At 44.8% G+C, this 12,073-nt stretch overlaps 1 protein-coding gene across 1 annotated transcript in view; it reads left to right on the top strand.

Moving 5' to 3' along the window:
* Positions 1–12,073, top strand: part of KNTC1 (kinetochore associated 1) — a 3,090,908-nt gene that overhangs the window by 413,240 nt on the left and 2,665,595 nt on the right. Inside the window, exons 10-11 of the mRNA XM_044068909.1 lie at positions 8,640–8,692; positions 11,435–11,547. Of these exons, the coding sequence (XP_043924844.1) occupies positions 8,640–8,692; positions 11,435–11,547 (166 nt within the window). The remainder of the gene's footprint in view (positions 1–8,639; positions 8,693–11,434; positions 11,548–12,073) is intronic.

The raw sequence follows: 12,073 nt of genomic DNA on the forward strand, positions 1-12,073 counted from the left end.
CCTTAAGCAACGAGGCGGCTGGAATTCCAAACCCCCCTCCGTTGATGAGTCAGTGTTTCTCAAGGCCTTCGGGGCTCAGCCCTCCGCCTCTTGGGTGTCTCCGCCCTTCGACAAGCTCCTGGATTTGGTTTGTCGGAGGGCGTGGGAACATCCAGATACTGTGGAACCAGTGCCTTCTCGCCCTAACAAATTTTTGTCTGCCCCACCGAGAAGGAGTTCTTGACGAAAGGCGTGGCTGTAGATGCCATGGTGGTGGCATCTGCTACCCAGCAGGATGTGGCAGAGGCTTCAACGTCCGTCCATCCTCCTCATAAGGAGTCTAGGAGCATGGACGATGCAGGAAGCACCCTGACTTCAGCGGCCTTTACTCTGAGGTCCCTGAATTATTTGGCACATTTCACCAGACTACAGAGGGATCTGGTCAAGGAGCTCTCAGACTCCCTCTCAGGTAACCTACCTGAGCAGCTAGCCCAGTCGGTTAGCTCTCAGTTGGCTGTCCTTACCTCGATTTCTAACTTCGTCCATGAGGCTCATTTCATATGCGGCCGAAGGGCGGGCAGCGGCAGGCACAGGCGTGGCTCTACGGAGACAAGCCTGGCTCCGTTGTGTCATTCGCGGAGGCCTTCAAGTCTTCCTTTGCCGGCGCTCCCTTTGATGGGTCCTCTTTGTTTGGACCCAAGGTAAAGACACTCTTACCGCTGTGAGCAAGAGGGAAAGACTTTATCTGCCGTAGGAGCACGTTATTCCACTCCCTTTCGGCCTTATCCCAAGGCTAAAGAGGAGGGAAGATGTGGTTCCATAAATCACAGAAATTCTTTTCCCAACAGCAGGAAGATTCCCCTTCCAGAGGCAGAGGACGGGAAATTATTCTGGGAGGCCGTCCCAGAGGCGGCAGAGGCCCCCGAAACAATGGAGACCGCGAGTCCTTTCGTGGCTCTTCAGCCTCCCACACTCCATGAGGGATTGCCCGGCTGTGCTGCTCCGGAGCCAGTCGGGTGCCGTTTTGCCAAGCACCTAAAAGCCTGGGAGTCTATTACTCAGGACAGATGGGTGCTTAGGATTATTGCCGGAGGTTACACCATCCCCTTCACACACTCACCCCCACCGTCCAAAAAAATCCCGGACCCACCACCCAGTCAAAGGGAAATTGCAGCCGTAGAAGCTTCAAAGCTGCTAGAAAAAGGAGTCATCCAACCGGTCCCCACAGGCCAGATCGGATCCGGAAACTACTCGAGGTTCTTTTTAGTGCCAAAAAAGACAGGGGACCTGAGACCCATTTTGGATCTCAGCAAACTAAACCAGTCCGTCACAAAGTCCAAATTCCGAATGGTCACTTTACAATCCATTCTCCCATTGTTGGAGAAAAATGTTTGGATGTGCTCCATAGATCTCAAGGACGCTTATTATCACATACCGATACATCAGGCGTCCAGGAGGTATCTGCGCTTCAGCCTGGGAGACAGTCATTTCCAATTTTGTGCTCTGCTCTTTGGTCTCACCACAGCACCCAGGGTGTTCACCAAGTGTTTGGCAGTAGTGACTGCTCACCTGAGGAGTCTCGGATTCCAAGTGTTTCCCTATCTGGACGACTGGCTCCTGACTGCCACCACCAGGCATCTACTACTAGAGAACCTACAAGCCACCATCTCCCTGGGTGCTTCCCTGGGAATTACATTCAACTGGTCAAAGTCTGTCTTGCTGCCTTCTCAGCGCATAAGATTCATAGGAGCAGAGATAGACTCAAAATTGATGAGAATTTTCCTTCCTACCGAAAGGATACAAACATTACAAGGTCAAGTCCGAGCCCTGCTTCTAAGATCCAAAGCCCCAGCCAGGTTGGTCCTGCAACTTTTAGGTTCAATGTCTGCCACGGTTCTCCTAGTTCCGCTGGCAAGATTGCACATGAGGATTCTTCAGTGGCTGTTATCGACACAATGGTCCTTTCAGGATCTCTCCCTCAATCATCACATACTGATTACAGAAACGTGCAAACGGGACCTCCGCTGGTGGCTTCTGCCATCCAATCTGAATCAGGGAAGACCTTTTGTTATGCCCCCTCCGGTAGCCACCTTGACGACGGATGCCTCCCAGACGGGTGGGGGCATTGTCTGGGCAGGTCAGTTCAGGGATCTTGGCTTCCAAACGAAACCTTTCTCCATATCAATGTGTTGGAAATGAGGGCTGTACTTCTGTCCCTACAAGCCCTCCACAACTTTCTCCCTCAAGGCATTATCGCTATCCACACAGACAACATGTCGGTGGTCTGGTATCTAAACAAACAAGGAGGGACCAGATCTTACCCCCTTTGCAGAGAGGCCATGAGGGTGTGGGAATGGGCAGTGGCTACCAACCGCTTCCTGGTAGTGACCCACATTCCAGGAAAATCCAATGTATTGGCAGACAGACTGAGCAGGACTATTCTTTCTCCTCACGAGTGGTCCCTGAACGAAGCTGTAGCAGCTCAGATTTTCAAAAGATGGGGGACTCCGTGCTGCGACCTGTTTGCAACACCACAGAACACGAAGGGCAAAAGGTTCTTTTCCTTGACCCCGTGTCAAGGGGAAGCAGCTACGGATGCTCTAGTCCAACCTTGGCCAACAGGACTGCTTTACGCTTTCCCTCCGGTTCCACTCCTTCCCAAAGTCATCCAGAAAGCTTCCCAATTGGGGTCCACAGTGATTCTAATTGCTCCGTACTGGCCTCGTCAGGTATGGTTCCCCTACCTACAGAAATATGCTCTGGACGGTCCTTGGTTTTTGGATCTAACCCCGGACCTTCTGATTCATCAGTCGGGACAACAGCACCAGTCCTTCACACTTTGAAATTAGCAGCTTGGCTCCTCCACTTCCGACTTTAGTCAGAAATCACACCCTGGACCCTGAAGTTATTCACATTTTATCTTCAGCCCACAAACCCACCACTAAGAAATTGTATCACACTAAGTGGAAGAGGTTTGCTATCTGGGCTCAACTCAGAGGCTTAGACCCTATTACTGCCCCGATACCAGAGGTCTTGAAATTTTTAACATCCTTGTTTAATCAAGGATCTTCAGTCTCTACTATTAAGGTCCAACTAGCAGCTATCTCCAAATTTCACGAATCCATAGACCCACCGTTGATGAGTAGCAGATTATGTAAAACTTTCATGAAAGGTGCTGTGCTTTTAAGACCCCAGTTTTTCATCCTGCGCCTCCGTGGGATCTTGATTTGGTACTTAGTGCCTTAACATCTCCTCCCTTTGAACCGGCTGCTACATGTGAGTTGAAATATCTGTCTTGGAAAACTGCCTTCTTAATTGCAATTACCTCTGCAAGAAGAGTTTCAGAACTTCAAGCCCTATCTATCAAACCACCGTACTTGATTTTTCACAAGGATAGAGTATCACTTAGGCCTAACCCATCCTTTGTTCCAAAAGTTTGTTCTAATCTGTGTCTCCAACAATCTCTAGAACTACCAGTTTTCTTTCCAAAATGTTCAAACAAAGCGGAATACACCTTGCATAAGTTGGATGTTCACAGGCAATTGCGCTTCTATCTAGACAGGACTCAACAGATTCGAAAAACAGACCAATTGTTTGTGTCCTTTTCAGATAATAAACTGGGTAAAACCATCACTAAAGCGACTATTGCCAAATGGATTAGAGATTGCATAACTCAGGCTTATTCCTCTTCAAATAAGCAACTTACAACATCTGTCAAAGCTCACTCTACTAGAGCTATGGCTACCTCTATTGCATTTCATTCCAAGCTCGCTATTTCTGAGATTTGTGCTGCGGCTACTTGGTCCAACCCGCACACTTTCATTTCCCACTATAAATTGGATGTGGCATCTAAAGGGCTAGCATCATTTGGTTCCACGGTACTCAGGAGTGTTTTCCAGTGAGCCACCCAGGATTCAGGTGCTAGGGACACTGTCCCATCAGTCAGAATGTAGGTGAGATAGGATCACATAACATCTTTTAGTTATGTACTCACCATAACTTCAGATGTTTGGGATCCATCTACTACATTCCTAATACCCACCCTCCTTCCCCCTGCCTTGGAGATCAGAAGAGATTGAACGGTTTTGAGTTCTACTGTTTTTATCTTGTTTCATCTGACGATGTTATATAAGCAGTGCGTGCATGTGTGCATGTATGCGGACAAACTAGATCTGGGGGACTGGTAGTGGTGCATCCTGGGATATAGTAAGCTCAGCCAATAAGAGACTTCGCTCTTTGGCATAAGCGTGCCGAGTCGGAGCCGAGGGATCGGCTCCGAACCCATCAGTCAGAATGTAGGCGAGATGGATCCCAAACATCTGAAGTTATGGTGAGTACATAACTAAAAGTTATCCCCTTTGGGAAAAAAACATGTATCTGTGAATTACCATATAGGTGGCAGTACACTAAACACCAAAAGTTTGTTAAGAGACTTAGGGACACAGGTGGACAGTGGTCTCATCTTCGATAACCACATCGCCACAACAGTCAGGAAATCCTTCTATGTGGCACACCTCATCACTAAGGGCTTTTCATCCAGAAAAAAGGAGGTCATTGTCCCACTGTACTCATTTCTCATTAGACCCATTTTAGAATACAATGCCCAGTTTGGTATGTACCTCTCAAGACATCTGCAACAACTGGAAAAGCCAGAGAAATACCTCACTAAAAGAATCACAGGCCTAAAGCAGATGCCCTACACTGACCGCCTTAAAAAAAACTCCAGCTATACTCTGTCACATATCGTCTACTCAGAGGCGATCTTTGCTTAACATACAAGGCCATGTCAAACCCAGGGCTGTTGGACATGCTACACTTAAAGAAATCCCAATCCCTCAGAGCCACACGCTCCAGGGTTCTAAACCTTGTCATCACAATAAACAAAACATGCTGCAGGGATAGGTTCCTGACCCAGAGACTCCCCAAACTCTGGAATAGATTGCCCATACATGTCAAGCAGAGTGCCTCTTTGGTCCTCTTCAAAAGGAACCTTGACGATTGGGTGGGAGAAAGGAAATTCACCCCGGGGATCATGTCAGTTGCCCTGCTAGACAGGGGTCCAGGGAAGTAAATAGTGTGGGAAGAAATAGCCAGGGAATTGTTATGGCTAGGCTTGTATAGGCCCCAGGGCTGATAGCCTAGTACCAACCTATGAACCTATAAATTAAGATGAGGTGTATAAGGTGTGTGCAGCCAAATGAAGGTGAGGTGTATAAGGTGTGTGCAGTCAAATGAAGGTGAGGTGTATAAGGTGTGTGCTGCCAAATGAAGGTGAGGTGTATAAGGTGTGTGTAGCCAAATTAAGGTGAGATATACAAGGTGTGTGCAGCCAAATTAAGGTCAGGTGTGTAAGGTGTGTGCAGCCAAAGGTGAGGTGTATACAGCCAAATTAAGGTGAGGTGTATAAGGTGTGTGCAGCTGAAGGTGAGGTGTATAAGGTGTGTGCAGCCAAATTAAGGTGAGGTGTATAAGGTGTGTGCAGCCAAATAAAGGTGAGGTGTATAAGGTGTATACAGCCAAATGAAGGTGAGGTGTATGAGGTGTGTGCAGCCAAATGAAGGTGAGGTGTATTAGGTGTGTGCAGCCAAAGGTGAGGTGTATACAGCCAAATTAAGGTGAGGTGTATAAGGTGTGTGCAGCTGAAGGTGAGGTGTATAAGGTGTGTGCAGCCAAATTAAGGTGAGGTGTATAAGGTGTGTGCAGCCAAATAAAGGTGAGGTGTATAAGGTGTATACAGCCAAATGAAGGTGAGGTGTATGAGGTGTGTGCAGCCAAATGAAGGTGAGGTGTATTAGGTGTGTGCAGCCAAATGAAGGTGTGGTGTATAAGGTGTGTGCAGCCAAATGAAGGTGAGGTGTATTAGGTGTGTGCAGCCAAATGAAGGTGAGGTGTATAAGGTGTGTGCAGCCAAATGAAGGTGAGGTGTACAAGGTGTGTGCAGCCAAATGAAGGTGAGGTGTGTGCAGCCAAATTAAGGTGAGGTGTATAAGGTGTGTGTAGCGAAAGGTGAGGTCTATAAGGTGTGTTCAGCCACATTAAGGTGAGGTTTATAAGGTGTGTGCAGTCAAATTAAGGTGAGGTGTGTAAGGTGTGTACAGTAAAAGGTGAGGTGTATAAGGTGTGTGCAGCCAAGGTGAGGTGTATAAGGTGTGTGCAGCCAAATTAAGGTGAGGTGTATAAGTTGTGTGCAGCTAAAGGTGAGGTGTATAAGGTGTGTGCAGCCAAATTAAGGTGTGGTGTATATGGTGTGCGCAACCAAATTAAGGTGAGGTATATAAGGTGTGCGCAGCCAAATTAAGGTGAGGTGTATAAGGTGTGTGCAGCCAAATTAAGGTGAGGTGTATAATGTGTGTGCAGCCAAATTAAGGTGAGGTGTATAAGGTGTGTGCAGCCAAATGAAGGTGAGGTGTACAAGGTGTGTGCAGCCAAAGGTGAGGTGTATAAGGTGTGTGCAGCCAAATTAAGGTGAGGTGTATAAGGCGTGTGCAGCCAAATTAAGGTGAGGTGTATTAGGCGTGTGCAGCCAAATTAAGGTGAGGTGTATAAGGCGTGTGCAGCCAAATTAAGGTGAGGTGTATAAGGTGTGTGCAGCCAAATGAAGGTGAGGTGTATAAGGTGTGTGCAGCCAAATGAAGGTGAGGTGTATAAGGTGTGTGCAGCCAAATGAAGGTGAGGTGTATAAGGTGTGTGCAGCCAAAGGTGAGGTGTATAAGGTGTGTGCAGCCAAATGAAGGTGAGGTGTATAAGGTGTGTGCAGCCAAATTAAGGTGAGGTGTATAAGGCGTGTGCAGCCAAATTAAGGTGAGGTGTATAAGGTGTGTGCAGCCAAATTAAGGTGAGGTGTATAACATGTGTGCAGCCAAATTAAGGTGAGGTGTTTAAGGTGGTGGTGTTTGTCTTTTGTCTTTTTCCGGTTAGAGGTTGCCACAGCAGAACTACGGTCCGCTAATGATTGGCAGTAGATTTTCATGAACGCCAAGGTGCCAGCTCGACGTTCAACCTTCAATGAAGGTACGCCCGTTTACGCATGTCTTTGGAATGCCCACCCAACCCCGGGGAGGACATGCAGACTCCACACAGAAGGCACTCCCCGCACTCCAGCCAAGAAGCGAATGGGAGAACCTCTTGCTGTGAGGCAACAACGCTATCGCTGCACCACCACAGATGAGGTGTATAAGGTGTGTGCAGCCAAATTAAGGTGAGGTGTATAAGGTGTGTGCAGCCAAATTAAGGTGAGGTGTATAAGGTGTGTGCAGTCAAATTAAGGTGAGGTGTATAAGGTGTGTGCAGCCAAAGGTGAGGTCTATAAGGTATGTGCAGCCAAATTAAGGTGAGGTGTATAAGATGTGTGCAGCCAATGAAGGTGAGGTGTATAAGGTGTGTGCAGCCAAATGAAGGTGAGGTGTATAAGGTGTGTGCAGCCAAATTAAGGTGAGGTGCATAGGGTGTGTGCAGCCAAATTAAGGTGAGGTGTATAAAGGTGTGTGCAGCCAAATTAAGGTGAAGTGTATAAGGTGTGTGCAGCCAAATTGAGGTGAGGTGTATAAGGTGTGTGCAGCCACATTAAGGTGAGGTGTATAAGGTGTATGCAGCCAAATTAAAGTGAGGTGTCTAATGTGTGTGCAGCCAAATTAAGTTGAGGTGTATAATGTGTGTGCAGCCAAATTAAGATGAGGTGTATGTGTGTGCAGCCAAATTAAGGTGAGGTGTATAAGGTGTGTGCAGCCAAATGAAGGTGAGGTGTATAAGGTGTGTGTAGCCACATTAAGGTGAGATGTATAAGGTGTGTGCAGCCACATTAAGGTGAGGTGTATAAGGTGTGTGCAGTCAAATTAAGGTGAGGTGTATAAGGTGTGTGCAGCCAAGGTTAAGTCTATAAGGTATGTGCAGCCAAATTAAGGTGAGGTGTATAAGGTGTGCGCAGCCAAATTAAGGTGAGGTGTATAAGGTGTGTGCAGCCAAATTAAGGTGAGGTGTATAAGGTGTGTGCAGCCAAATGAAGGTGAGGTGTATAAGGTGTGTGCAGCCAAATGAAGGTGAGGTGTATAAGGTGTGTGCAGTCAAATTAAGGTGAGGTGTACAAGGTGTGTGCAGCCAAATTGAGGTGAGGTGTATAAGGTGTGCAGCCACATTAAGGTGAGGTGTATAAGGTGTGTGCAGCCAAATTAAGGTGAGGTGTATAAGGTGTGTGCAGCCAAATTAAGGTGAGGTGGATAAGGTGTGTGCAGCCAAATTAAGGTGAGGTGGATAAGGTGTGTGTAGCCAAATTAAGGTGAGGTGGATAAGGTGTGTGCAGTCAAATTAAGATGAGGTGTATAAGGTGTGTGCAGCCAAATTAAGGTGAGGTGTATAAGGTGTGTGCAGCCAAATTAAGGTGAGGTGTATGCAGCCAAATTAAAGACATGGTGGCCTGGATGGAAACTAGTGGCTTGTTTTCTTGTGGAACAACAGGCCACTGCCTCTTTCACTCTTCTTCAGCTGCAAAATATTTAATATTGTAATGTTTTTGTTCATGGCTGATCGTTGGTATTGTGCTGTGCTGTGCTGCCTGCCCTTGATCTGACATTTTTGCTGAATTGTATTCATCATGGTTTTGACTTTATGAAAAGGTCCAAGACTCTATGGCATTCTGATGTAATAACTTTTGTTTGTAATTTCAGGTGTACGGAAGTCCCAGGTCCTAGACAACTTGTTGTATGTGTTGGATGAAGATGTAAGTCTTGAGTTTTATTTTTAATTCATTTTTGTCCTCTCTCCCATTTGAAAAATAAAATATTTCTTTGATCTAAAGAGTTTGTGACTTCCTGTATTTTCATCTAGAGATGTGTAAAAGCTTTATTAGGGCCTGACCATATCATTGTGGTTGCTGAGTTACCCATTCTGCATATTGCAGTCCAAAACGTTACGTACATTTGACTTCTGCTGTTTGCTTATCTTGCTTGTATTACAAAATAAATTAAGTAGTCCCAGGGGTGCACTGAGCAAGGTCCTCTTAAATGACTGAAACAGAACAAAAACATATCCTTGGCATTGTGTTTTCTTTTTTACTCCTTCTGAAATGTCTTTTTGATGCCCTTGTTGCGTCTGTTATAACGCAACTTGCACTCCATTTTGAAATAACAGGTCTTTAGGAGGCCATAATTTGAACTCTACAATTAGAGTTTGTTAGCATTGTGAAAATGGCTGTCGTTTGTATCCTTTTGGAGTGAGTAAACCTAAAATTAGTTAGTATTTAAAATTAAATCATAACATATAAATGGGAAATGATTTTAAGAAGATAACTATGTGTAGCAGCTTTCCAGAATAAAATAGATGCAAATGTGCGTGCCTACAAAACATACTCTATGCATTATGGTGATACAAGGACATAGGTGCACTGGTGTCAGTATTCTAAGGCGCATGTTGCCAGCAAGCACCCAAGTCTGTGTTTTATATTTTCTAAGTGAAGTTTCTCTCTGTGCTTGCCTCCTATCAAGTCACCCCCATGTAGATCTTGAGATGGTTCATTTCCTTGCCAGAAGTCCCTACTGTGAGGGGATAAGAACCTGACTGAAAAGGCTGATATTGAGATTGCTGTGCAGAGGACTTTTTCTCTTGTAGGCATACTGGCATGGAGTGCATCTCTAATTTAAGTCCCAACTTCTCTCCTCATAGCTACTGTGAGCAATCACATCTAAATGAGATAGTCCTGTATATTTCCTTGTTTTTTTTGTGTGCTTACTCCACCCATTCACCAAGCCAGCATCCCTGGCCATTTTCAGTGCTGTGCAAAACTTCACTTTTTATGGTAATGAATGGCTAACCATAAGCCACCAATGTCTTCTCATAGGATTGGTGGACCAGCATCATCCGTTCACTTCCACCCCCTCCTACCCAGTTGTTTTAACATCCACGCATCTTTTTAAACTCTGAGTGTCTGGATCACAGTTAGGATGTTACTTTTCTGCATCAGAGATAGTCTGGCAGTTTGTGCAGAAGATTAAGGAACTGTTAACAGTTTGTTTCCTGTAGTCCAGTGGTGCAGGATTTGACTCCCTCAGTTTCCATTGCTCAACTCTGTGACACGGAGCAAGTTACTTAAGTAGACTGAACCCCTGCACTGTGTGTGGAAAAGGTCCATGGAGAGCAGTGCTGTACCTGGGTAAAGAAATGTGAATAAAACAAATGAAATGGGTGTATACTTCCATTATTTTTGTCATGAGGGAGGTCTGTGCTCTAGGTTCCTAGTTTTCCTTCCATTGATATCTATCCTTTTGTCTGCATATTGCTTATTTTCTGTTATCCAGTTGTTGATCTGACAGAGACTTGTGCTTTGTACCCAATTTCATTAAATGTGACATCTTTGAAGCATATGGTGTTGAGTACTGATGTCCTGTACTCAAAATAATTCTGTCATGTCCTGCTTTCTGTTCTAGATTATCAGGTGACATACCACTGAAGGTTATTTTTTTTCTCTAGATTGTGCAAGTATATTGGGCTTATTTCTTGACAGAGTTGATGATTCAAGCTATGAGTTGGTAATCTAGCTGTGGGCCATTTCTCTTCTGTTGCAAGTTTTTAATTTTAGCCCTCTCTGCTGCTGTATCCGTCCCACTCTTTTGTCGACTTTTGTGCTTTAGTCTTAAGGCTGTAAGCTTTCTAAATAGTCAGTCTTTCTGTGGCATCTGTTATGACACCTGGTTGTATTTATATCTCTCACTTGAACCCTTTTTAAAGCAGATGTGTGGAGGAATTTATAGAAGGCCTTTATTCCTACAGCAGATGTGTGTAAAGGAGTTGGGAGATAGTTTTAATGTATGGGAATACATTCTGCTCACACACAGTTTTCCCTTAACTGGTTCTCTGACCGATTTGATTAGAATCTGGTTAGAATCTGGATACCCCACACACACACACACACACACACACACACACACACGCACCTTTTTGCTAGATGTGGCTGTAGCATTGCCGCCTGCAAATGGTATTTTTGTAGGTAGTATGTCACCTCCTCCTTTCTCCTTACAGGTGCTGCAGTTTCTTTTCTTGAAAATTTGATAAAATGGGCTGTTTGAATGGCAAACCTTGATTCTGAAGTTGCTAGTAAGCAAAACAGAAACCAGTCTGCTAAACACAAAAACTAAGAAAGAGATGGTATACAAAACAGTCAGGTCCATGCCAGAAAATTTGCAGGTATACAGATAACTGTTTTGTGAGCTGTTCTTTTTAATGGAATACGTTCAGCAGAGTAGAAAAAAGTGTGTTTAGACATGGTTGAGTAATGAACTTTGCCTAAAGCCAATATGGGTCTTCTGGTCTCTGACGATTTTAGTGTTTTAGTATGAAGTCAGGATAATGCGAAGGTCAGCTTATTAGTTTCCATGAAAATAAAATGCACTGCCAGATGATGCCAATTTGTTTGATCTGATTGTATCTTTCAGAAATAAATGTTCTTTGTCTTTATTTTTGCTTGTAGAATGCTTTGAGCGTCTGGGATGCTTATACACTTATCATGGTTTGGTTTTGGCCTTTGATTCATATTGAAGACTTTCTTTTATCTACGGAGGGGGATTCCCCTGCAGTAAACAGGTAAGTTTTGTATGGTATTTAATGTAAGAAGCAGATGTCTGGGCATCCTGTTGACGGGTATTATTTTATCATCTTCACTCCTAGAGATCTTTTTTTGTCTCTTCAGTTGTTAGGCGACTGGGAGTAGTTTTTTTAAAAGTTATTGAGGCGCATAGGTAACTGTCTTCAATGTTTTGCAAGGTCATCTTAGTGTTTTTTTTTTTGCATTATGGAAGCCTTCAGCAGTGGTGGGCTGATGTGATGTTGACTATGAGGAGTGCTTATTTGTCTTCATAAGGAAGGCATATGCCAAGCTATTCTCTTCACGAGGGATGTTCTTCCTGGTTTCCTCACCTTTAAAAGTGTAAAGAACGGACAAGTACACAATATTTCACGATCGCCGACTCTGGCTGTGACGTAATACTTTATACTGGTGTAAAGAACGGACAAGTACACAATATTTCACGATCACCGACTCTGGCTGTGACGTAATACTTTATACTGGTGTAAAGAACGGACAAGCACACAATATTTCACGATCACCGAC

This window comes from Protopterus annectens, chromosome 4.part0 (genome assembly GCF_019279795.1).
Source record: "Protopterus annectens isolate FY-2018-M chromosome 4.part0, PAN1.0, whole genome shotgun sequence".
Lineage (NCBI taxonomy): Eukaryota > Metazoa > Chordata > Ceratodontiformes > Protopteridae > Protopterus > Protopterus annectens.